At 33.3% G+C, this 27,771-nt stretch overlaps 1 protein-coding gene and 1 long non-coding RNA gene across 3 annotated transcripts; one reads left to right on the top strand and one right to left on the bottom strand.

The window, feature by feature from the left end:
- Positions 1–77: 77 nt before the first annotated feature.
- Positions 78–27,765, bottom strand: LOC129005333 (facilitated trehalose transporter Tret1-2 homolog). 2 transcript variants are annotated; one of them, XM_054434198.1, is made up of 7 exons: positions 27,562–27,765; positions 9,479–9,614; positions 6,436–6,695; positions 5,209–5,385; positions 3,800–4,000; positions 2,680–2,823; positions 78–1,244 (listed from the first exon to the last, which is right to left on the bottom strand). In XM_054434198.1, the coding sequence occupies exons 2-7, from the start codon at positions 9,519–9,521 to the stop codon at positions 717–719; spliced, it is 1,353 nt and encodes a 450-aa protein (XP_054290173.1). In that variant the 5' UTR covers positions 9,522–9,614; positions 27,562–27,765; the 3' UTR covers positions 78–716. The 2 variants fall into 2 exon arrangements, with proteins under 2 accessions (XP_054290173.1, XP_054290174.1); XM_054434199.1 differs by lacking the exon at positions 27,562–27,765 and adding an exon at positions 26,676–26,805.
- LOC129005334 (uncharacterized) lies at positions 14,513–24,205 on the top strand. Its single transcript, XR_008491819.1, has 3 exons — positions 14,513–14,708; positions 21,707–21,806; positions 24,041–24,205. It is a non-coding gene; the product is annotated as an uncharacterized LOC129005334 (long non-coding RNA).
- Positions 27,766–27,771: the final 6 nt, after the last annotated feature.

Here is a 27,771-nt window from a genome sequence, read left to right as displayed (position 1 = left end):
CAAATATCTTTCTTATGAGTAGATTTTCCCTGCAATGCACACGACCTGAGAAAAAAGGTTACGAAGAAAAATGCTTGCCTATTAATATATACCTAGATAGTAATATAATAACAAAAAATATGAACACATAACACTTTTTACATACATAAACTAATTATTTAGACAGCATTTTATACTAACACATTTTACAATATTTTAACTTCTTAACTTATGTTACACTAGAGGACTGACATTATAACATTTATAAATTTGAAAACTAAAATTCAAATATATTTATTTAAAAAAAATACTACAGCTTGGACTCGCCAAGTTTGTAAAGCTTGTCGACGAGGTCCAGTTCGTGCACCAAAAGTAACAAACTTATTTTTATTTTATTTGTTCAAAAATGTATCTAGCACTACTAATTCCATGGCATTTTGTGTTGTAAATAGTTTTATTTGCATGAAACTTATTTTCCTTCTGAAAAGGTACTGTCGTATGTTTTTATCAAATCAAAAAAATTAAAAACAAATAATAATATTCAATTCATTCAAAAGTGATAGGTCCTTTTATTGAATTGGCCTTCAAAATGTTTTTCATCCTTTTCATGACAACCTACTCACCATTTCCTAATCATAAATTTCTTCTGTCATATATTTATTTACTTTAAGAATTTAGCTACTGTACTCATTTTGTTTTAGTACATTGTCCAGGTTTCATATTCAAATTATTCCTTATCAATCTTCCAACTCTTTTAAAATCTCCTCTAAGGTCTTATTTTTTGTTTCCGGCACTATGAAGATTACAAATAGTGTTCCGACAATTGAAAATGCTGTGAAAATGAAGAATGCACCTCCTCTCCCCACTAGCGAACTGATATCATCAAAGAAGTTTGTTATGATAAAAACACAGAAGTAGTTGAACATGCAAACTACCGAAGCCGCATATCCTGCAATCTTTCTAGGGAATACTTCTGCTAGGAACACCCAAGGTAATGGGCCATAACCGAGGGCAAATGAGATTAGGTACAGACAAACTGCAGTGATAGGAACCCATGTGACAGAGTCCATGTCGTAGCTTTTGTCTTTCATGAAGAAGAAGAGCCCAATTAGGAATGTGCAGATGGCCATCCCGATGTCAGAGACAAGCAGCAGGGGCCTGCGTCCTAGTCTGTCCACAGCAATGGACGACACGTAGGTGAAGCACAGATTCACCAGACCTGTCACTATGGTCTGGACGTTAGAGTCGAGGCTGCTGCCGGCCTCCTGAACACATACCAGCTTGGGTTACTACACTCATTATGATAAACACAACTTAAGAAATTATCATGTACTACAAAATTGTGTATCCCTTGGATCAGCAGCTTACAACGGATCCAGATATATGTGAATATTTCAACTAATATGTAAAAGTATAATATAGGCTATTGTTTTTATAAAATTGTATTTTTTTCCCAAATATTTTATGGAGTTGTTTTTCTAATGAGCTTTCATAGGATTGACACAGGCCCACTTTTATAAACGGGCAGACTGGTCATATGCCCAGGGGCGCCAGTGGTTGAGGTTGAGGTTGAATTTGAATAAAGCATTTTATAACTTAGTTTTCATCACTAGGGGCGAAAGTGGCTCTTTTCATAAAAAAACTATTTTCATCATACTGTGGAAATAACCTTCTCGTTGAAAAACAAATACAAAGTCGTCATCAACTTTTACATTTTTGTTGTTTGCAAACATAACTTTAGGGTTGTATAAATATTGTGTACATTTAGCATTGTTTTTATAATGCACTGGTAACATTTTGAGGTGCTTCTGAAATGTGTAAAATGTGAACTGAAAAATTTACCATATGTTTTTTTCTGTTCCTTATTTGAAGTTACCCGAAAACGATGATTTTACTGACAATTTTGAGAGAAAAAATTGGCTGCTTTTCAGACAGTATGATGAAAAAATATTTTCAAACTCTGTCTATTTTTTTAGAGGTGGAATGTATATCCATTTACAATCCGGTATCTGGACAATTTGTATCTAGTGTCTGGCTGAATATTAGCTACTAGTAGCTAGATACCAGATACTTGAATAAGTAAATAAAATAGTTTTTAAATTGTTACAATTTATAATGTTCTACACAACTTGAAACAACCATAATGGCAAGTAAACTGATTGGCCATGTAGCGCTAAACGTCTATATAGCATGCAAGCCAATCTACCCTTTATCCCTCAGTCAAAGAGACTTGTTCAGACTTGTATTACTATATCATGAATCATAATCAATCCCTCTACCACAACCACGATCATTACATTAGGGTCATAAATTTCAGTCATCTGGTGATGGATGTCGGCATAGAATATGTGTTTCTTGTGGTATAAACCTATCACTGACCTTATCTCAAATAAGGCATGCGGAGGGAGATTCTGTAGTTTAAAAAATTTTAAATCACAGCGAATTGTACATGTCAGATAAAGAGCTGCAAATGATGTCATTTTGTTCACAAATGATGCCAGTAAGTTGCGAGGAGCCTCATTGCGGCATACAAATAGATTTACCAATTTATACACAAAAACGACACTTACTAAAGAAAAAAAAAACACCCTTTTGTTAAACTTACTTCAAACTGTATGCATAAATACTTTTTAACTTTGAATAGGAGAAATTTTCTTTCCAAACTATTACACATTGTTAAGGTACGGTAATTAAACTTACCTTGAAAATGATATCTGTGTAGAAGACAATGCTGTTAACTCCACAAAACTGTTGGAATAACATAAGTCCTAAACATATTACCAAACCTTTTTTGGCAGCTGTTGATGAAAATGCTTCAAAAAAGGTAACCTTTGAATCTTTGACCTGAAAGTAAATAACATTTTGTATTTTATCTTTTAAAAAATTCAATTTGATTATTTAAAAAAAATACAGTAGACCTCTTAACCGACCTTGCATTGTCCAATAATGGGATTATCCGCCATCCCTCGTAAAATATTACAGTTTGTGAGCACTTTGGTTTAACCGCCGCTTTCTAGGACTCTCGGCATTTCCACTCTCTTGCTCAGTTAAGGGAATACGCTAAGTTCTACAGAATGTTACATGCTATAAATAAACATCCTGTCTCGTTACGCAATGGTTGCTTGCTTGTATCTTTAATTTCTACAATAAGTTCTGTAGTGTATTACAATGGATTTGGAGAACATTAATTATTAATATTACTAAGGGTATTGAAATAAGAATTTTTATTGACTATTACTATTGCCTAAGACTACAATCTATTCCACTGAAAGTATTTAACTTTACCGTGTTTTGTGTTTATTTGTGACATTTATATTGTCAATACTTAAAAAAAAATTAGATAAGAGTGTAGTTTATTTTGTTAATAATGCACGCACGACTTCAGAATAGTGATTAAATAGTTCCAAATAAATAGCACTTAATTTTATTAAGTTAAGGGATTGCCCGTTTTAACCGACTTTTTGACTTATCCGACATTGGTCCAGTCCCATTAGGGTCAGTTTTAAAAGAGGGGTTTCTACTGTACTAGGTTCTTTAACACTGTATAGCCTGTAGGCTATTTAATATTATTAAGTAATACATTAACTATCTAACAACATTGATACTCTGTTAATATTTGTATTGGAAAACTCGCATCAACAATTAATTAAGTAAACTAAAAATCAAACGTTTTAACCATTGATAATACTATTAACGTTTTTTTTTTGTTTCAATCAAAATGCATATCATTTATATTACTTTTTGGTTTAACTGAAGGTTATAATTATTGCTGTCATTTAACCTTTAGGCCTATATCGTACCAAATAGTTCAAGCTCCTACCTCCTGTATGTTTTGTTGCATGACAGTAAAGTCGTGTTGAATGTTGTACCCACTTCCACGGAACCATTGTAGGGCTTCTTCTGCTTCCCTGTCTTTACTCTTTTCCAGATAGTAAATTGGAGATTCTGGTATAAATACCACTGATACACCACAAATCACGGGAATCAAAAGACAAAATATTGATAGTAGTTTCACACTCACCTGCAAAGATATGTCTTATCATTAAACTAGTCCAAGGTAGAATATCAACATTGATCATTACTTCTGAATGTGGAGTGTAGGGTGGTGCGTATTGAAGTTGTGAAAATTAAGTTGCTATAGTGTGAAAATGTTGCAATTGGTACATAGGAAAAAAAATATATATATTTGAAATCGGAGTTCATATTCCGCGCAATTGGCAAAAACATGTAATTAAAAATTTTGCAAAAATAGAATGTTTTAATTTTTTATTCCTACAGCCTAGCACCATTGACTAGTCAAAGCTAGCACTTTTATAGTACTTTAAGATGTGAAAAACTTTAATCTATATTCAGATTGTCAATTAAGTCTTGGGACGACTTTATAACTTTTAAAACAAAAAGAGATCTCACAACCAAATTTGGCATATCATTACTGGTAATAGTGAGCTACATTTTTGTGTAGATGATAAATGGATGTCACCTATGGCGAGCGGCTCATAGGGAGATTTTTTAATCTGTCATTTTGAATCTTTAAACAGCTGCAATTATTTACTCAGTTGTTCTTTTGAGCTCAAAATTGTGACATTGTATTCTACTACTAATAAATTACCTTTAATTTGATGTGAATATCGACTCATGTTTACGCTTAAATGATTTTCTTCCGTTTTCTAGCGGAATTGACAAGCATTGCAAATTCAATGAATCTTTGGACAGCTGTCTTTTTTACTCGATTGTCCACTTGAGGTCAGGTTTGGGGCATTGTTTTCAGTTCAGAAAGACCTTTAATTTGATGTACAGTACATATCAACCTATGCTTCCCTTTAAGATTTTCAACTTACTCCCTATGGGCCGTCCCCCATAGGTGACATCCGATCACCATGTACACAAAAAAAGTAGCTTACTATTATTACCAACAATGATAAGCCAAATTATTGTGTGATATCTCTCTTTGTTTTAAATTTATAAAGTCGTCCTAAGAATTATTTTTGGTGTTCATGCCATTAGTATAGAGGATTTATCAGAAAACAGATATTTTTGGAAGTTAAGACCTTTCATTAGTATGTTGTTGATAGATGGGGCTTACGATTTTCTCAAAAGTTTGTGATCCTTATTAGCTTCATAGAGAAACTTTATTATTAATATAATCTTGTATCTTTAAAACTAATATAAATTCCTATTCTAAGGCTGTATTTACCTGGAATTTTAAAACTAAAACCAAAGTACACTTACAAGACTTCCAATTATGTAAGTGAACAAAATGCCAATATCTAACAGCAGTTGGAAGCAGACTCCTAGAGTTCCTCGAATGTTGGTCTCGGCAATCTCTCCAACGTAAAGAGGCACAACTATGCCAAACCCTCCTCCACTCATTCCTGTCAGTAGTCTGCCTATATACAGCATGGGAACCTGCAAACAATACAGAACACAAACACTCCATTTAGAAACCAGCAAGTCCTGGTAAGTTAGCATGTTCTGATCCTAATAAAATAGAAACAAAAAACATTGCTTAAAAGGTTTGAGAAATTATTGTTCTATTATTATTGCGACTTGCGAGCATATTGTTTACTTTATTTTTATACTGAAAGCAGCAAATTTGTATGCTCAACTTGTAATCTCATACAGTGTGTAAAAAATCTGTATTTTTTAAACCAAAATAGATAGGAAATATTCTGTTTGTAGCATCGATTCTTACAAAGGTTCCGCAATTCTTTACACAAAACAAAATTTTCCACCCTTTAACAGGGTAGGGGGTGACTTTTTTTCAAATAGCAACCTCTATTGAGTGACCCCTCATTTTGAAGGGCTTGTCAAAAGAAACACAATGACGCAAACCCGAAATGAATATCTCACCCCTAGCTAAAATGGCAGGTATTCCAAAATAGGTGCTTTTTCACATAAATCAAATTTTGGAACACCCACCATTTAGGCTAGGGATGAAATATCTACCTCGGATTTGCATCATTGCATTGTGTTTCTTTTCACAAATCCTACAAAATGAGGGGGTTGCTATTTGAAAAAATATAAGTCACCCCCTACCCCCTACCCTAAAAGGGGTTAAAAACTTATTTTGGTGTAAAACATTGCGGAACCTTTGTTAAGAATCAATGCTACAAACAGAATATTTCTATCTATTTCGGTTTAAAAAATAAAGATTTGTTTCAATACTTAATTTACACACTGTATATTAAAAATATGCATATTAAACACATAGGTAGCTGTGTAAAGAAACTCCTCAATATACCAGCCCAGGCTATGCATTGTGGCCATCCAAAGTTTACCGGAAGTGAGTATCAATTGGTCTCCATGGCAACAAAAATATAAAAAGTGGTTGGTTTATCTTTGTTTACTGGTTCATTTTAAGATCTACATATTACGGTATCTGTTATGTTCTTATCATATTATGAAGCATTGATAAAGCAACTATCTAGTCATACATGATTACCTACTTTAACTTACATTCTGAGCCCAGGCTAAGAGGCCATAGCCAATCACAGAGGGAACACACAGGAAAATCATGGATGACTTGCGACCGATGGTGGTGACCAGCCAGCCTACTGCTGGGGCAGCTATCAGTGCTCCTAGGGGCATCAGCGAGCTGACCCAAGAGAACTGGGAGTCTGACACTGGGAACCCATACTGCTGCTCCCTTTTGATATGATACTCTGCTGTGGACGTCCAGCCTAGATTGGTACCCAGGTTTAGGGCTCCTAGGTTCGCTAAAAATAGTTAACATTTTAAGAATCTGTAAAACTTGTAAGAAAATATAAATTACCTCCACTTTTCCTCCACTTTTGGTGAATGCGAGTATTGGTTATTTAAGAGATCATCACAACACGGCCACCAGATTAAAACCTGAAATATGTTACTGTTTTGAATTTCTTGTGGTCCCAATAATTAATTGTTCTAGTTTATCATTTTTACTTTCTCCCCTAGTAACTTATATGGATAAAGTATTGTTTTTGTCAAAAATTTGAGTTTTGAATGGATGTATCTGTTTTGGGTCACCCTGAACCCAAAAAAGTGGTTTTTGAAGTGATATTTGTCCGTGTGTGTGTGTGTGTGCGTGTGTTGGTGTGTGTGTGTGTGTTGGTGTGTGTGTGTGTGTCTATCTCTATGTATGGATGTGTACAGAGCTGCAGACCACACCTGTAGTCCGCGATTTTGATGAAATTTGGTATGTAGGTACTTACTACTAATCCATGATTCATCCAGGTGAATTTAAATTTTTTTAAATTTAGATTTTTAATAGTTTTTTTCCATAAAAACCGATAAAATAACTAAAAAATTATTTTTTTCTCAAAAACAGCATGGATGCTTTTGGTAGAAATTTAGTATGTTATAGTCCTTTAAAATCTGGACAAAATGGTACTACTCTGATTCCTGTGAAAAGTATGTTTCAAAAGTTATTTTCACTTATGTTATTTTCCCATGAAAACCCTTATTGTATGGAAAAACCAAAAATGGAAAAAACAAACTTTTACCCCATAAAACCCCCCATAAACCTCCGTTCCCATAGTCCGATCATGCTGGTTCTCTTTTAAATAAACGTAGGTTTACACGTTTGTACCAAATTTCATCAAAATCGGATCATTTTTGCTTGAGTTATCGCGCTAACGGACATATATATATGAATTTGAATGGAGGGTGTTTTTGGCCTCTGGGGACCTCAAAACGAAAAATTAAATCGATTTTGGCCTACCTATATGGGAAATTTGCTACAATAAAACAATGAAGGTAGTACGGTACATTGTTAAGGTTTTTTTTAATTTATTTTTTTTTTCAAGGGGGAGGAGGGAAAATGCTTTTACGCACACAGGTAGCCAGCCTGTAGTGTGAGACTCCTGAAACTATCACAGACTACTCACTAAAAAACCCCCTCTACTCTGTTGGACACAGACCTGGAATTCTTTGTCACATTACTTCAAGTCAGGCCAACATGTGACCTAAGCCCTCAGGGCTCTCACCGTTTATGGCATTTAGATAGTTAGTATTCATTGTTAAGGTAGTACTATGTAGTACTATACTATACTAGTATATTTCATCACTAGAGCATAAAATGGATCTTTTTGACCCGAGCGAGATCATAGCAAAGCCAAAGTCGGAAAATTAATGAGGGTTGAAATGACATTTTTACCCATGCAAAGAACTACCTCTATATTTTTTATCGTATTGCATTTATTTAAGCAAACTAAGTTAGAAAACAAAAGAACCTGTCATGTAAAGATAACCTCAGCAGCTGTTTGGCAAGTGATTCAATCATTTAAAAGTCGGGACCACGTAAGTTTGCAGTTGGTGGCAGCCAATCACAAGACAAGGCTAGTGCGACGTTGCCACATCGCCCGTTGACAACACTAATTAAAATATACTAAGCAATATTTTCAAATCAGCTGGTATTATTAGATTTGGCAACATCAATACCGCACAGTTCTCTAGTTCATTCAAATCCATATGGTGAATAGGCTCCTCCCTCAACTGAAAACTTACGTGGTCCCGACTGTTTGATATACCGATATGTCAAAAAAAAAAAAAAAAAAAAAAAAAAAAACTGTTAACAAGAATGCAACAATAAGCCACAACCAATTAAAACTAGCAATATAAGGTATACTTTCGAAACATGCGATTGCATTTAAATGACTTTTAGAACTGTGTTTACAACAGCTGACTTTTACCTCCTCAGGGACTAAAAATGTGTTAAAAAGAGCTACTTCAGACCCTCAACGCATGTATTAAAAACAGCTGTTTTTGCTGCAATTAAATTAAATTTTTAGTCTGTTCTGTTTAGAATAAAATACATGTTAGTAGATAAATTAATATTATGTTAGACTAGCTGTAACCCGCGGGCTTTGCCCCGTTTAACTTCTTAATTTTCAAGATTATCTCGTTCGCATGGCTCAATCACGTCCTGGTTGAAGTTTGTTCGCTACGCTCACTCACCTTTAGGTTGGAGCTTGTTCGCTACGCTCACTCACCTTTAGGTTGGAGCTCGTTCGCTACGCTCACTCACCTTTAGGTTGGAGCTCGTTCGCTGCGCTCACTTGCCTTCAGGTTAGCTCGTTCGCTACGCTAACTCGCCTCCAGGTTGAAGTTCGTTCGCTACGCTCACTCACCTTTTGGTTGCAAATTAGCTGTTGTCATAAATGTAAAAGAAATAATAGTGCTGCACCCTGTTGGTAATCCTTGTAACTTTAATGCTATTGAACATCATAGAACAGAACCAACTTGTTTAATTGAAACAGCTGTTAAGATTCAATAATTCCATTTCTCATAAGGTTAACATGGGAAACTCCAGAGCCACTGGGGCGGAGCCCGAAAGGATTTTTGAAATAAGAATATGCCTATATGTTAATCGGGAATGTGAGCTATCATCATGCCAAATTTCAGCCCAATCCGACCAGTATTTTTCGAGTTTACTTTTCCCATACACACATACACACATACAGCAACCACCTCTTTTTTATAATAGTATAGATAGATAGATAGATGAGGAATTAGTACCAACCTACAAGAGCAGCAATATACTGTGGTAGCCGTGAAGCTGCCATGTTGCCTCTACTAGATGTTGTCACTTTGATGTGCTTTGGACATTTGTAAAACTCATCTTAGCTGTCCTTTAAACTTATCTCCAATATAAATGCCTGGAATCAAAGAAGACAAAACTAAGGGAAACTAGTAACTATGACACACCAAAGTTATTGGCTAGTGACTACCTTAAAGTGAACAACAAACTGCTGTCTCTTAATTATGAGACTACCAATGAGATGTTTTAAGTTACTAATGTTTAAAGTAAGATAATTTTTTTTAAAGGATGTTTGTAGTTTTAAAGGAAGGGTACACCTTAGTACACACAATAAAATCACTGTGTTGAGGTGTTGAACCTTATTACATTTAACTTACGATCTTTTTGTTAACCATTAACTTAAAGTATCCCTGGGGTGGAGGGGATTGTACTCATCAAGAACTTCTTCTCTTCTCTATTATAAATATGGTAATCATAAAGTGATAGGAGACAGCAGGTGCCATTCCTTAAAATATTATATGAAACTCTATAGCAAATAATTGTTCCTTTGACCTCGATATTCAGAACACATTAATAATATATTGTTTATTTAGTTACAGAGAAATCGTTGGACTTATCCAAAAGTAAAATAGTTTTCTGTAGCCTACTACTGTATTTCAAATCATGACTAATACAGAATGTTGTGACTGTTCAAACCTACAAAACAGTTGGTGAAAGTAAACATCTGCCTTTAAATTATATTTATTTGTAAAATTGTAGTCCCAAAAGCCTAACATTAGAACCCTTAACACCCTCTGAGGCGGAGCGCTTTTGACGGATCTACACCAAACATCACACAAACCATTCTTGAATAATGTTTAATAATGCCTGAAGGTTTCATTACAATATCTGTCGAGTGGTTTTCGATTCCATAGGGTATATGCATACATACTTCCTCTTTTATAGTTATAGATGTCTTCATTTTTAAAATCATTTTCATCATTCTGTCCGGAAAGCAGCAATTTTTAGTTCTCTAAATCTTCCACAAAAATATCATTTTTGGGTAAAGACGGGTTTTCCTAGCTGCGGGGTAACGGCCGCAGCTGGGTGCTGTGTTGAGCCTATGGAGTCCGCAGAAAACACACAATACACAGTGATACGTATAAGAGTGTTTTCCTAGGAATCGTACACTGCACTCTGCCAGCGCAGTTTCAGACAGCGGGCCGCGTTGACTCATTCTAGAGGAGTCTATGTCACAGTCAGCAACGGAATAGCAAGGAGTTTGTGTTGTTGTGCAACGAGTCCACACTCCGCGAAGTCTAGGAAAACACTAGTCCGTCGTTGTCTGCGGTTCGGTCTAAAAATGCATTGAACGCCGTACCCCGCTACGGCGTATATCCCGTAGCTAGGAAATCCCCTTTAACTTCAAATAAGGAACACACCAGCATTCTTCTACCAGCATAGTACACCTATTCCCTAAAGAAAATAAACCTATACAGAAAGAGTATAGGTTATAATATTTTACAAACCTTACTAACCAACGTAGTTTAAGTTAGTAGTGTAAGCAGCTTGTGTACGAAACTAGTAGAAGATTAAGGCACTTTTCGTGCCTTTTGTGTCGTAAATACTCTATCTTTAAGCGATTGTTGCGTCGTAAACTATTATTTATAAGTTTAAATAAAAGTATTAAAATGTTAAGAATTACATGTTTATTGAGCAAGGAACCAAAACCTTACCCCAATGCCAACAAATTCGATAATAGTACTGTATAATATACTGATTAGTATTATATACTGATAATAGTATAATATACTGATAATAGTATAGTATACAGATAATATGTAGTATAGGTTTAATTTGAAAATGAATGCAGGATGAGTTGATTAAAATAAATTATGGCATTGTCCTTGGTTAGCATTGGATCATTATTAGTGATAAAAGCAGGCTGTATTCTGTATTCTTTAAAAATATAGGTCAGTAACAAGCCCATTTGTTATCTAAGAGTCTTTAACAATAAAGATTTGGCAATGGGAGCGAGAGCTGTGTAAATGAGTAACTACTTAACTGTATACTGATAAGACTTGAAAGAATCTCTTAGACTCACAGCATTTTGCTTGTCAAATTTGATGGCTCTGACCTTGGGCTACACACTTAAGAAGATTTTTGAATGAACAGCGTGACTGATTTTTCTTACAAAGAATAAGAAATAATCCTCGTGTTGAATAAACATAAACACATTAAATATTGTTTTCTTTAAATTGATTTTATTTCCTCAGTGAAATTGGTATAGGTAACATCATATAAAATATTCATTACGGTAGCCACTCTTTCTTACTCACAACTCTTAGAAGCAGGTCCATGAAGTTGGCGTACCCATATTAGCGTATCCACTTTTGATCATACCAATCGTTAGTTCATCGTTAGTTCTCGATAGTTCCCAAATTTTTTCGTTAGTTCTCAAAAAATAAAAAAGTTATAGCCGATAATAAGTGGGTACCCTAACTTCACACTTCCGGGCTCTAACGCGTGCCGTTTTCTGATGAGAAATGTTTACATCTATATATCAATCGTTAGTTCTTCGTTAGTCCTCGATAGTTCCCAAATTTTTTCGTTAGTTCTCAAAAAATAAAAAAGTTACGAGGCTATCTGTCATGTGCTATCAGTTAATGATGCTATCTAACAAAGGGTTGAGGTAGATAACAAAACTAGGGTTTAGAAAAAATCCTATATGGCACTTAAACTGAAATATCCATACATGGACTTTTAAAACTCAAACAAAATTATTTCGTAAAATATGTTATACACTTATACCGATACCTTAAATTTTCCAGATATGATACTTTTTGCATAATATTCTTTTGCTTTGGTTAGGAAATCTAAATCCTGTGGGTGGACATAGCACTACTTAAATTTCATTATTTCTTCGGTTGTATACTTGAACATGTTTGGAAAAGTGAGTACCTACCTAATCATGAAAAATATGACATGAAAGATAACAACTTCTTGACCTTCTCACTTTAACCCGTGTAAACAAGTTTGATGAGCTTCACTTTATTGCTATGTAGATTACGATTGATTACAATTGTAAAGATATATGTAAGCTATTCATCAAAAAACCACTTGAAACCAAACTGTAAACAAAAGATCTCCTGCCATTCAACAAAATTAAAATTTTATGAAATATCTTGTACTGTATTCTGGTCGGTGAGCAGGTCCAACCTATATAGTCCTACCTGGCCGTCCTAATCCCTCAGCCGCCACCAGCTTTGGTGCGGAGTATAATTTGAAGTAAGCAGCATCAAAAAGCTGGCATATACAAATAACTGTCAAAGTAGGATTGTTTACAGTTAAGTTTATGTTTTTAATTAAATAAATAATTTGTGATATTGTGTGAATGTTTGGATGATAATGCACTTTTTTCTATTGTTTAGGTGCAGTGGTAGAACAGTATGACTATGGTAGATGTGTAATACTATAGCATACCGTAAATATAAAGAACCAAATTTTCTCAAACCTTATCCTCCCCCATTGCAAACGTAAAGCACGAGTATAACTGCAAATAAGCATTTTATACTTATACGCTTACCCCGTTTGAAGAACGGATACCCTGCTAGTGTTATTTAAATAGGGAATACATCTGAAATTTTTAAGGAAATATATTAGTCAAAATCCTATCAGACAAATGGAAATTGGCTTAAGTTAACAGGTTTACAACGGAGGAATATTCCCATTTTAGACCCTTAAAAAATCAAATTTTTTAATTTCTTTCTAAGCCACTTAATGGTTAACTTACTGATTGTTAAAATGTAATTTTTATAACCATCCAAAGTTTAATTAAGTTGTTGTATTGTAAAGAGATAGCACTGCAAAACAAATGTTCACACTTGGTATGAGGTGACTGCTGGTGTTCAAGCCAGTGCTAATTATGACCAATACACATGTGTCACCGATTTGGCATACATTTGAATGTAATTCCTTTCTTTGAGGTTTTCTATCCAATTTTTGTTGATTTGTACTTAAATTAATACTTTTTCTTTGCATTTCCTTATAAGCAGGGGACAAAAAATTGTGCGAGGGATGATGCACCCTAATACGCATTTGTGTGGTTGGAAAAAATTGTACAAATTAATGGCTCTTCTACGGTTGAACACCATTTGTCTATTTATTTTCACTAAGACTTGACCAATTTATTTCAGGGACTGAAGTAGAGAATCTACATAGACCAGCTCTAGCAAGATTATACTGCTGTACTCATAGAGAATTTGTTTGAATAAGCTGTAAGTAAGTTGTTTTACTATAAAGTTCAAAATAAATTAGTTGATAACGAGCTATTTGGAGGTATACATTTTTATATAAATTGGATATAATTTGTGTGTTTTTATTTTATTTTTAGTTAACCATCAAAAAAATATTGTGAAATAGTATATTTCATACCTCCCAAGTAGCAACACAATATTGTTAAAATGTTGAAATAATGTTGCTTAACATTGTCAACAATATTGTTCTGAGAATATTGTTTTAATGTTGAAGCAAGATTTTCCCAACATTGATCAACGTTTTAAGAAAATATTGTTTGATAATATTGATTAATGTTGAAAAAACATTATTTCAACATTAACACATTATTTTCCCAACATTGATCAACATTTATTGAAAACATTGTTGTCAATATTGAATAATGTTGAAATAATTTTTATTTCAACATTGAAACAACGTTAGGTAATAAGATTGAAAACTGTTTATGGACTCAGCTCATCCTGAAAATCAAAATAAATATAAACTAGGCTTTTATTAAGTAATAAAGGGAATAAGGTTGATGCTAAAAACAAAATACTAAAATAAAAATTCTACCCAAACGGGTAGAAACAAAAATATCTTCAATTTAAATTAGAACTATTTTCTTGTGCGCGCCATTAAAACGCGCGCGGATGGATCTATCTATTAGAAATAGATTCGCTAGCATCTAGCATGGTATTGGTAGCTAGCATCCATCTTCTTGATCTCATCTTCCGTCATCGGCACTCGGCAGCTCCAGAGCATCTTTCATTTCAATCAATCATCTCTAGTCCTAGTCCTAGTCTCAATCTCGTAATTTTTATTTCACTTACTTCACACCATGTTGCAATGATTGTATTTTTCCCTTTGCTTTGAGATTCTGATGTATAATAATTATTTACGGCTGACGCTGAATACAGGTTTTTAATGGTGGTCAACTTGAGATACCAGCTTTAAGGTAAGTGCATCTTGTTATCAAGTTAAGTTTTGCATTCATAGTTACATATCAAAGTAGGCTAGGCTTGCACTCTAGTCGTAACTTAATAGAGCCAAGCCTAATTTATTAAAATCTTTTAACCTACAAATGCAGTACCAACTGCTAAGATTGGTTGTTAACACACAAATAAAATATGTAAGTGTGATAGTATGCAAGGCTATGTATGTAGGCTAAATATGTTAGGCCTATAAGGCTAATATTTATAAGCAAACAAAAAAAAACTCATTTGAATGCTGAAAGAAAAAGTAAAACCTAGCCTAATCATTGAGATCATTGTGAATGCATTTGCCCAGAAAATTGAAGTTATAACTTAATCATCTCCAAGGCTTGAATCATCTCACATCTTTTTTACCTAACCTTAATTTAGACGAAAATGCGTTTTCCTGTTTTGCCATTGGATTGCAGTTTAACCTTTGACATAGCCTAGGATGTCAATATTATTTTACCTAAACTTTAGTTACATACCAAAGCCAATTTACAACTTCAAAGTAGGCTAAAATTTAATTATCCTATGAATTGGTCAATATTTTGTAAATTTAAAGTAAGTTAGGCCTAGGCCTAACTTACATTAAGTTACCGTTGGCCTTTTTATAAGCGGAACAACTTAATGTTATTTAATCCCAAGAATAATTTTAATGCTAGGGCCTGCATTGATCGATTTTACTACACTAATTTCGCTAATTTCGACCTCTAAAGTTAAGTAGCTTAACCTACCATTACAACTACTTACAGTAGCCTTAACAGTAAAAAGTTAAGCTTATACTAAAATTATTTTAAAACTGAAAGATCAGTTGTTAACATTACCGTATCACTTTAGTTGGGTATCTGTGTTATTTTAGTTCATAGGTACCTAACTAACTTAGCCTTAACTTATTTAATTCGTTGGTAGCAGGCCTAACTTGTTCTGTACCGGCATTGACTATACACCTCTACTAGATTGAACATGTAATGCATTTAGTTGATAACCAGATAGCGGTGCGGAGCAACGCAACCTATCGTCATATAACGGAAACATGTGTTCTGTCTGGTGCTGCCCCCGCGCGGAGAATGTGAAAGCTACTAGCACTAGCACACTACAATGAGAGACGAGACTAGTCGGCGCTCGGCTCGGCAGTCGCCGGGGCCGATGACGGCGGAAGTGATGTAAATAAATAAAACTATCACTTCCATTATCTCACCCACACGGGCTCAACGTCGAGTGACATAACTCTGGCCTCTGACACTGCTGACACCGTGTTCATGTAAGGATAGTCAGCTGTTACTATGCAACTTTTGTTAATGAAACATTAAACCATTAAACAAAAGTATCAACTGACTTGATGTTTTCAACATGACACGGTTCGGGAACGCCTCACCATTAATAAATAGATTATTTCAACACCGGATACACATTTTAAAATGAACCTTTCATTAACTGTACTATACAATATAAAATGGCAAAAATCAACATTAGTAAATCTAGTTATGTAACAGCCTGCTGTACACTATTGATTAGTTAAAAAGTTAAAAATATTGATTACACTATTGATTACACTATATTGGTTACACTATTGATTAGTTAAAGAAGTGTTAAAAATATTTGCTTAGACGCTATTTCTAATTAATTTTAACAGAGTAATTATGATACTTATTTTTTATGAGAAATAGCTACAATGAGTCAAAACCACAGATTTGAATTAGGGGACTAGGCATGTGTAAGTAGTCCGTTCCCTGACGGTGTAGGGCGCGAGTTGCCCCGTCTCAATTCGTTGGGACATGACATGCCGCTCGCTACCTTTGAGTGACGTGTCATAAAGTTTTTGTGCCATCTCCTTCATCCCTTAGTTTGACGCCAAAATGTTAAAAGCTGTATTGTTGCCAAACTTCAGTTCGCAAATGTTTGAGCACGGCGACGGTCGTAACGGTTGTGCACGTCGTCGTTAGTTTTGACCGGTGTGTCGTGTCGATTTCGAGTGCGTGTGTTTAACGTATGTTGGTGAAAACGTAGGGACTTTTTTATTTACTGTTTCAGAATTGGTGACGAATACTTCTAGGTATTGTTCCATGGGTCAAAATAAAACTCCCAAGTTAATGAGAATGTAAGTTATAAGAGCCTACCAACGTAGGCATCCACTATTTTTCATTTTTATATACTAATTTATGTTTATTAACTTAGTCCAAGTTTCGTATTTTTCCATAAGATTAACATGGGAAACAAATATTGTTATGAAACTCCAGCTGTTGTCAGAAATTAAAAGTGAGAAAAAGGATATATGTTAATTGTAAACACAGTCAATAAGTTTGCAAATTTAACAGTTAGTTTGCTACAAACATTTACTTACTTGGTTGAAATGAAATATTTACTATTTGAATTTTGGGTTGGCGTAAATATTACAATGAAAAATACTCCCGCCGCAGCAAACCTGCCGACTAAGCGAATTTCCATTCGTCTTAATTGATTTTCAATTAAATATATTTTAATAACATTAAGTTTAACGAGTACCTAGGTTTGCTGCTACAAGGAAACTAATAAAGTGTGTTTTTTTGTAAAATATTGATAGCTTAGTACAAAATAAATAAATTTGATCGAAATACAAAATACATCCATAAACAAGCAAACTACAATATTTTACAATAATCTCCATAAGAATAACATGGGAATTATAAATTTAAAATTTTTAAATTTTCTCCGTTACTATTAACCGAACAAAAATACTTTTATATACTAAATTAATTGTTTTTTTAAGCTCTTTAAAAAGGTCTAAAGAGAAATTGGGAAATTTTGTGTTTTGAGGGTCAAAAGTGAGAAAAACCAATTTTTACCCCATAAAACCCCCCGTAAAGCCCCGTTCCCATGGTCCGATCATGCTGGTTCGCGAACTCATTCAAGTTTATCCCGCTTTACACTTTTAAACCAAATTTCATCAAAATCGGACAAAAATTACTCAAGTTATCGCGTTCACGGACGTATATATATATAAGTCTATATATATATATACATATATAAAAATTTGAACGAATGGTGTTTTTGGCCTCTGGGGACATCAAAATGAAAAAGTAAATCGGTCCCGGGTCTAGGTCTTACCGTGCCACCTACGGTAATAGCTACTTCCCTATAGGGAAATTCGCTAAAACGAGAAAGCCTGGATAAATTGTTATACTAAAAAGAAAACTGAATTAACACTGTGCTGCATTTCTTAGTAATCATTGAAAGAGCCGATTTGCAAACTATGGAAACATAAAAAAGCCATAGAACACCACCAAGGAAAAGAAATAGAAATAATGAGTTTTTTTTATACAGGGTGTCCCAGAACTCTCTACCAATATTTTAGGGCATTGCTCCTGAGTAAGAAACATACCTAAATATCATATTTAAATTGTCCGGAAGTCCTTAGTTACTCACACAGCCGCCATTTTGTTTTTTCCATTTATTAATTTTTTTTCTAAAGAATGGTTAAACATACGAAATGGAAACTTTGCACAAACATTAATGACAACTAGACAAAGCTACAAAAAAATTATGAAGATTTTTCAAATTCATAAAACAAAATGGCGACCATTTAAAATGTTGTTTCTTAAATAGCTCAAAAACCGTTGATTTTATAAAAATTTTAAATGGCCGCCATTTTGTTTTATGAATTTGAAAAATCTTCATAATTTTTTTGTAGCTTTGTCTAGTTGTTCTTAATGTTTGTGCAAAGTTTCCATTTCGTATGTTTAACCATTATTTAGAAAAAAAATTAATAACTGAAAAAAACAAAATGGCGGCTGTGTGAGTAACTAAGGACTTCCGGACAATTTAAATATGATATTTAGGTATGTTTCTTACCCAGGAGCAATGCCCTAAAATATTGGTAGAGAGTTCCGGGACACCCTGTATAATCTTTTTTATATAAATGTTGATTAAATCGATCTGTTATGTAAATCTTGAGTATTCCATAATCTTTGAGTCGAATCTTTTAAATTCATCAAAAATTATTACTGTTATTTGTTTTAAAATATCGTCTGTAACACTTAGCAATTGCTCGATTTCGAGCAACAGGGACACTAGTATTTATATATTTCAAACTCATCAAAGTATTTAATAAATTTCCTTTCGCACAGTACTGTAGAATTTGGAGACCATCATTTGTATCCAGCATATAAATTGCTTATTATTGTCAACAATTTTCAATATAACATTTTAATCTCGTAACGTTTTCTGACCCATTAGAATGAACATTTGATTTGTCAAGTTGATGCTATATTTAGATATATATTTGTTATATACTTCCATCAAAAAATTACACCGTTTACACATTATTAAAGTATTATGTAATATATCACCTGCGATCCCCGAAGGTTGATTTGTAATGTTTGAGTGCATTGGTTTTTTATGTACGTATGTTCATTTATTCTTATTATTAAATATATTATTCTAATAAGTGTTCTTAATTCTTTGTAGTTTCTAACCATGTTTCAATTTTCTTGTAGTTCATTTTCCTTAATCCATTATATACTAATAGAGTAGGGGTTTTGTCTAAGTCAAAAACCAATAATAGTTCATTAAATTGTAAAGCACCAAAGAATATTATAATTTATAGCAGGTGATGATTATAATTACTTGTTGACTAAAGTGTATATTTAATTCCACTTAGAAACTACTTCTGCGAAAAAGCAATTCATCTGTCATACAGACAGTACACTTTTGTTCTATGATTTACAACTTCACTCTAAGAATGTTCAGTGTTGAAAACGTCCTCAGTGAAATGATAAAAATTAGGCATAACATGGTCTCCAAGCCAACATTTTGTATAAAGATTAAAAAAATACTTTTGTATTAATCATATTTAGTCGTAAATATGCCATGTTTTGGAAAAGTTTCTGGAAATTATTATCTATTTTGCTTTAATGAAAATCAGCTGACTTTTGCCAATGGATACGAAGACACACAATCAAAGTAAGTAGGCAAGCTATATATCACGCAATATCTCAAGGGGGACCCAGCAATTTGTACTTTTTACCGCGCGCTAATCAACAAGTTGATCGTCACTGCTCGGGACTCGCGGCTCGCAATCGCAATACGCATCGTAGCCGAGGCTGTCTGCAGTGACAGACGACGGGCGCTCGCAGCGCGATCCTACGTTATCTAAGGGAACTAAAGGCGCTTGAAGAGCGCCTAGCGTCATCTAACATAACTACGTGGACCATACACTAACGCAGAACAGTGTATTGTTAACAAAGCGACCGCATAGTGTTCAATCTAGTAGAGGTGTATAGTCAATGGTACCGGTCAAGGTTGCTGTACTTTAACTTATAGGCCTAGGCTATTCTTATGTTTGTTATGACTTAACTTAGTCACACTACTTATGATTAAGTTATGGCAGTAATTTGAACTTAACTCGAACAGTAACCAACCTGTACATTTTTGCTTGTCTCTTGCATACAAAAAGCACTTAAACACACATTTTTCACAGGCACGAGGCAGAATAACAATACCGGTATGTTATTTAAAACCTAAAATAACTTTTATGCTAGGGCCTAAATTGATTTTACGATAGGCTCTACCTTAACCCTCCGAGTGTTATGTGTCGTAAAAGCGACTCATAACACACCCGCTGTGGTGTTATGTGTCGCTTTTGCGACTCACAAACACTGTTTACGGCGATGGCTCTGGGACTGGCTGAATCGGATTGAACTGGATCGAGTTAGGTATAATTTTTTTCAGCAGATTCAGAGCTTTCTCCTGATGTCTGTTTCTTCATTTTAGTTCCGAAAATATTGTAGCAGACAGCTGACGTGCGTATTTGTAAACAGCTTGGTTAACCTCGCACCGATGACTGATGTGTTTTATTACGTTTATCATTGTTTTAGTGTTAAAATCAAAAGTAGTGATATACGTGGCGCATTATAAGAAGATTTAAGTGATTTTGAAGGGCTGGTTGATGATCCTGAAGAAGTAGGTAGTGATATTGATGTAAATTATCAGCCAGATTCCTAGCTATGGTTAGGCTATGCATTCTTAGCTAAACGCTATGTACCGAAATCGGTTTTTTGCCCATAACTTAACTTATTTATTTGCAAATCTACTTCCTTATATTATTATATTTTTGGAATCCTCATAAAATTCTGAACAAAGTGGCTATTTTAAAATATTTGTAGACCGATAAATTATAACAACTTATTGAGCGCAAACATAAATTTTTTTCATTTAGCCTATTTTAGGCTATAATTTTTGAGAAATGTTAACCCCACAAAAATTGTTGAAAATTTTTTTAGTAATGTTTTATATGTTAGGGCCTACCTTGAAGCCCATAATTTTCCAAACAAAATGATATATAAAACAGTATACTTTACATTGTTTTTAAGTTTCTAAGATACATTTTAATAAAACCCTGCGATTGCGCAATAAATGGGCGAACATTAAGACCAAAAGTAGAGACACTTGGAGGGTTAAGTTACTAAGTTAATTTCAACCACTAACTTACCATTACAACTACAGTAGCCTAATATCAGTTATAAGTTAGACTAAAAAGATATTTTAAACTAAAATATCAGTCGTTAACATCATCACTTTACATTTCACTTTACATTAGTGTAGTTGGGTTGTGTTATTTTAGTTAATAGGTACCATTAAATTACTCTTTAATATTATAATAGCCTACCGCATTGTTTATGTTGAGTTTTTGTTTTCATTAACCAAAACTAAGATCGTAAAATCATCAATAATAATGAATGTTCTCTCTAACAGGAAATTACCCCTAATTAACTTACATTAATTTGTTGGTAGCTGCCTAACTTGTTCTGTTCCGATCAAGGTTTGCTGTACTTTATATAGGCTATTCTTATTTGTTTGTTTTAACTTAGTCACACTGCTTAAATGAATATGGCGCAGTAATTAAAGCCTAATTCAAACAGTAATCAACCTGTACATTTTTGCAGGTGTCTTAAGTTACATAAATACAAAAATCCCTTAACTTAAACACTCTCATTCTTCACAGGCACGCAGGCACGTATAAAACCATGGGGCACGAGGTCAAAATAAAATCAGTAGACTTTACACAAGACTGACCAAGTTTCTAACATCCTTTGAAGCTACAGGTAATTGACCTTTTCAATTGATTTCCTCTGTCAGCTCAGCGTGTTAGCCTAGATAGTTTTAAGAATGTGATGTATGCATGGTTGATTGTATTGTAAGGCCCTTTTACAGACTTAAAGATTTTTCAAAGCGGACTTATATAGCTATCAGTACTCTAATTTGGTTTTTAGTACAATGAACTTAATAACTTATTTTGCTTTAATGTATCATATTTTACTGTTGTATGACTGACTTGTGCTTTTCAAGCTTTCATGACAGTATCAATTGCATGTAATTGTCTAAACATTAATAATTGCTTTATATCATATTGTATGGCTAGGCCTATCGTTTGACTAGATTAATCAAATCACAAAACATGTATTTATAATCATAGGGAGTGTTGTGTCTGATGAGGCTACGTTGTAGGTAATCTCAGCCAAGATCGATTAGTAAAGTAGGCTAACCAGATGGTAAAAACTAGGTAGGCTATCATAAAAGGTGAGCACTTTTTCGTCTAAAAACGCCGTGTGATTTCGCAAACTGTCATAACCTAACCTAACTAACCAAACATGCTGTTAATGAAAAAATCAAATAAAGGTTTACTATCGAAAAAATTGTTCTGTTCATAAAATAAAATTATAACTTAAATGCCTCAAATTCTAAAAAAAGATGTACAGTTAAGAAGTAATCACATTCTAAGCAAAACCTTTGACAAAATGTTAGTGTCACCGGTGGGATTCGATCTGATAAGTATTGATAAGTATATTTGATTATGAGCCGAACACTATCCACTTCACCTCGAACACCGATGGCAGCACTTCGTACCGTCGCGGTACGGTAACAGTGTTTATTATATGTATTCATTCAACCATTCGATCGGCTAATCGGCTAATCGATTGAATTGAGCCTATTTGGTCCGAAATAATATAAATACTTAGTATTTCATTATTGAACCGATAGTACATGGCGGTTTTTGTACGAAAATTTGCTCACCCTCTTTAAAAGATTAAACAAATTTGATCATTTCACTTAAAAAAAAAATTAAGTTAGATTCTGACACCTAATGTTTGAAGTACGGTAGCCTAAAAATATATTGACTACCGGTTTGAAAAATATATTGGTAGGCCTATATACGGTTTGATATAATGGCAAAAAATAGCTTTTGGTTTTGTTGTATGTTAAGGAAATCGTTCGACGAATGACTAATTTTACAACAGCCTACCGCATTGTTTATGTTGAGTTTTTGTTTTTATTAACTAAAAATAAGGCAATAAATAGCAATATTAAAATATTTCTAGATAATTTGGAGCTTGTATAAGAGTAAATAAATAAGCCTTTATACTCTCTTCTGACTCTATCTCTGCCTAACTAAATTTTTAAATACATGCCTTTCATACATAGGCTAATATAGGTTAATATATGTCTTGTAATAAAATTTTCTATTAATACAAGTAGGCCCTATTCAACAATTTAGTCAATGGTAATATGCAAAATTTTTTTGACAATGGAGAAAATAGTGGAAAAGGGAGTATTTAAATTACAGACCTTGCAAACCATTAACAATCTCCAAGGCTACGTTTAACCTTAAAATAGTTATTTTAAAGTGGGCCATGAGGCATAATTTTTATTTCAGCTGCGGTTTTCAATACGGACGAAATGAGAACATTCTATTGGCTGTCATGGTCTGACGTCACTCTCTTCTCTTGAGAGAACACCATTAGCGTAACGATACGAAGTTCAACTATCGATGTTGTGTAGTGGATAGAGTACTCAAACGATGTCTAAGAGTTATCCAGTTTGAATCCCTCCGGTGACACTAACTTTTTGTTAAAGATTTTGCTTAGAATGTGATTAGCCTACTTCATTTTTTGTTAGAAATTGAGGCATTTATAATTTTATTTTATGAACAGAACAATTTTTTCGAGTTGGTAGTAAACCTTCATTAGATTTTTATCTTATCTCTTTTTATATTATTAGCAAGTTTGGTTAGTTATGTTAGTTTATGACGGTTAGGTTTTATATTTTTTTTAAAAATTTTTTACTCTCATTTCGTTCACAATGAAACCGCAGTATTAGCTGAAATAAAAATTGTGCGGCCGTGAGAGCGTGGAACATAGATCAAACATGCCTGATGTAGCCTACTTCATAAGCTCTATCCAACCCTCAACAACATGAAATAGCAGCTGGTCTTGTTCTATACTTTCAGATACTCCCAATTCCCATGCAAAATAAACTTGACACAAACACTTTTTTTTAGGAAAGGGAAGGATGCCGCTACAGTCGAAGAGAATCGGGCCTATGGAGATGTCAGCGAAGATATAAACACTTTTCAACAATCACTAGGCCTATACATTGAGCCTACAGTTATAAATTTTTAAATCTTGAAAGTGATTTACTTTTGTTTATAGATTTGATATATTATAAGAATATTTTGTTCGCTTGGTTTTTTGGTCTCTTTTGTGATTTGACCTTCTATAAAAAATGTAAATTTTGGGCTTTGTGAAAGAATAAACAATATATTTTTAAATTGTGACACTATTTTTTACCTTTTTCTTGAAATAAATATACACAACTTATGTCAACAATATTCCACAGAAACACTTTTTGCGGATTTTATGAAATAGCATAGCCTACTGTTATTCAAGAAAAAAAATATTAATAATAGCTTTGTCAGTCAATAGAGTATTACCTAAAATGAGTTTTTTTTTGTTATGCATTTATGCAGGCCGAAGTATTTTGAATACTTAGATTGTTTAACAATTATTTTGTGAATTTTTAAAAATATTAGCTTAATATTGACAGAATAATACGGCCGATACAAAAATACTTTAACAATGTTGTAAAAACAATAGTCAAAATACTGTTAATGTTAACATAATATTTTTAATTGATTATTTCTACATTTTTTGCAAAATTGTCTTAATATTGGCTTAATATTTCCATATAACATTGAAACAACGTTGAAAAATATTAAGACAACATTGTCAAGACAATGTATTTTGTTTCACGAAAACGTTGTAACAATATTGTTACCACATTGATCAATATTTGGGCAATATTGAATGAATGTTGTTTAAATGTTGAAAACAACATTGAAACAACGTTGAAAAATATTAAGACAACATTGTCAAGACAATGTATTTTGTTTCACGAAAACGTTGTAACAATATTGTTACCACGTTGATCAATATTTGGGCAATATTGAATGAATGTTGATTAAATGTTGAAAACAACATTGAAACAACGTTGAAAAATATTAAGACAACATTGTCAAGACAATGTATTTTGTTTCACGAAAACGTTGTAACAATATTGTTACCACGTTGATCAATATTGGGGCAATATTAAATTAATGTTGATTAAATGTTGACAACAACATTGAAACAACATTGTTATGCTACTTGGGCTAGAGCCGAAAATGATGTTTTGCCGGCTCGAGATAGAACTTAGTACAATCGAGAGCTGCAAAACCATTTCGGTCCGTGGTACGAACACAATTTTTCACCACACTATACACTGTTAACAATATTCAACACAATAATAATGCACACTAATAGTCAACAGAACTACAACTTTAAGGTTATGTGAAGAAATAATTTGAGGAATCAGCAAAAAATAATATAATAAATGGTTGCTAGGCAGCGGTGACAATAAAACACAATTCAATTGTGTTTTTCATATGCATTCATGTTTTAAGAAAGTAAGCGGTCCCCAAAATACGATGACAGCTGGTATGGCCAGCAAAACGTAACTTTCAGCCACCAATTTACATATATGTAATACAGCCAGAAACATCATAGTGTGGCGACAAAAATTGTTATTTGTCGGCGCCTCTAAACATTTTGTCTCTCTGGGCTTATTTTGATTTTGTGCGTTTTTACACCAATGGCATTTAGGTTTTGAAAGCAAACAGTCCAAATGCTTTTCTAGCCCAGTCAGCCTATGTAAAAAGTGGACCTGTTTGCATAGGCCCCTTCCAGTTTGGCATGACTAAAAACCTACGGGCTTTTAGTATAATATTATGAAAACTGTATTTTATAGCAGCCCACTCTGTCTATGGCTCAATTTGAAAAAGTTCTTTTAGCTAATTTCCAATAGGGAATAAGTTATTACCGTAGGTCTCATAGTAAGACCTGGACCCGTGACCATAATTTACTTTTTCCTTGTTATGTCCCTAGAGGCCAAAAACACCATCCGTTCAAATTTAATATATATGTAACCTATATATTATACATGTCCAATTTTTTTGAAATTTGGTATAAGCGTGTAAACCTTTATTTATCCAAATGAGTTCACGAGCCAGCATGATTAGACTATTGGAAAGGGGGTTAAAGGGTGATTTGAGCAAAAAATGGGGTTTCCTCATTTTTGACCCTACAAATATAAAATTTTGCTATTTTTCCAAACCATATTTTGTAGATCTTAAAAAACCAATAATTTAGTATATTAAATTGTTGTCATGCACTTATAACCAGTTCTTAAAAAAGCTTATAACTTTTATGGGACTTAATTCCTATTTCTAACTCAAAATCTATCAAGACTCTGCAAACAGTCAAAAATAGTGTTATTGTAAGCTTAAAGTTATAAATTTATTAAGTTTATGTTTTTATTATGGTATACTTATATTATATTATGTATACAACGAATTATTATGGTATACCATGACACAGAATATAATAATATAACGAAATAACAAACCTATCACCGAATTTAACAGATTTCAATATTATTGATAAACAATGAATTAAAAAAGTAACAATAATACAATTGAAGCAGTGAACAGCAATGAAAAAATAGAATGAAACACAGTTATTTTCAACTCAGATCTAGATATAAATTAACAATTTAAATCTTAAAATACAATTTATAGTCATAGAATTTGTGGGACCTACCTTCATTTTACACTGTTTTAATGTAAAATTACATTGAATAAAATCAAACTACAGTTGATTAATAAAACTGAAGCAACACTTCACTTATGTATGGTATCTAAGATGTAGAAACAGTTGTTAGAACTTTTAGCCAATCTTCAATGAAAGCCGTCTGTATGAGAGACTGAGTAATAAATAGGTTTAACTGATGTCAATGTCAGGTTAGCCTTGGATGCTGATATGAATATTCAGTAATAAGGTTTAAGCCAGCACTCAAAAACACAAATAGGGTTCTTTTAACAAACCTTAAGATGTTAAATTATTAATTTATTTCCGGCTTAATCCATTTACGATGACAACATAAGTTAGGTACTATTAGCATTTTTGCAATAATTGGCAGGTACATTACAATCAAGCAGAATAAAAAAATAGCATTTGCAACATTCAAGGCATCAACATACATATTATTATTTATGTCATAGCAATAAATAGTGCAGTGTCTGTACTATAATCAGAACGTTGTTAGCTACAAAGCAACAAACTTTTCAAACATACCTTTCAAACAAACCTCAAACATAAACCTTAAAAAATCACTGTAGACTCGATCAATAAAAATATTTACCAGTCAAAGAATGGAGAGAGGTTACACTGACAAAGAGTTGTTCTCATCAAGTGATACCCCTTGTTAATGCAGGTACTTGAAAAGTTGATATAACAATGGATGAAATTTTACAATGCAAGTAAAGATAAAGTTTTTTTACTAAGAGTTTACATGGTGTATCTCCTTAGTCCGGAATTTAGTGTCATCCAATCAGGCAAATCAAAATTTGCTTAGTCTGCAGGTTTGCTGCGGCGGGGTATTTTTAAATTTACATACATATTAATTTTAAAACAATTTTTTACTTACCTTGTGAATATAAGGATCGTCCATTGTGTTTTTATATACAATATAAATGTCATTTATTATATGACAACTTACCACTCACTATTGTAAATGAAAAGTTTCCTCAAAAATATAAAAATGTAGGTACTACCCTAACTAAAAAAAGTAAACTAATGAAGTTTTACACGTCTTCAAAACATAAAGTAAACCATCAATATTGAGTACGAACATTGA

The sequence above is a fragment of the Macrosteles quadrilineatus genome, unplaced genomic scaffold, assembly GCF_028750875.1.
Source record: "Macrosteles quadrilineatus isolate MER2022 unplaced genomic scaffold, UCM_ALF_1.0 Scaffold_19__1_contigs__length_3004403, whole genome shotgun sequence".
In the NCBI taxonomy this organism is placed as follows: domain Eukaryota; kingdom Metazoa; phylum Arthropoda; class Insecta; order Hemiptera; family Cicadellidae; genus Macrosteles; species Macrosteles quadrilineatus.
Note: the sequence above shows the minus strand (reverse complement) of the source record. Positions and strands in the feature narration are given on the sequence as shown.

What these genes read in the sequence shown, in the direction of transcription:
- LOC129005333 (XM_054434198.1), bottom strand. Translation starts at nt 9,521, where the DNA reads ATGGCAGCTTCACGGCTACCACAGTATATTGCTGCTCTTGTAG. An exon ending in GTATATTGCTGCTCTTGTAG is followed by an intron (nt 6,696 to 9,478) that starts GTTGGTACTAAT and finishes AACTATTTTTAG; the next exon opens with CGAACCTAGGAGCCCTAAAC. An exon ending in CTTACATAATTGGAAGTCTT is followed by an intron (nt 4,001 to 5,208) that starts GTAAGTGTACTT and finishes ATATCTTTGCAG; the next exon opens with GTGAGTGTGAAACTACTATC.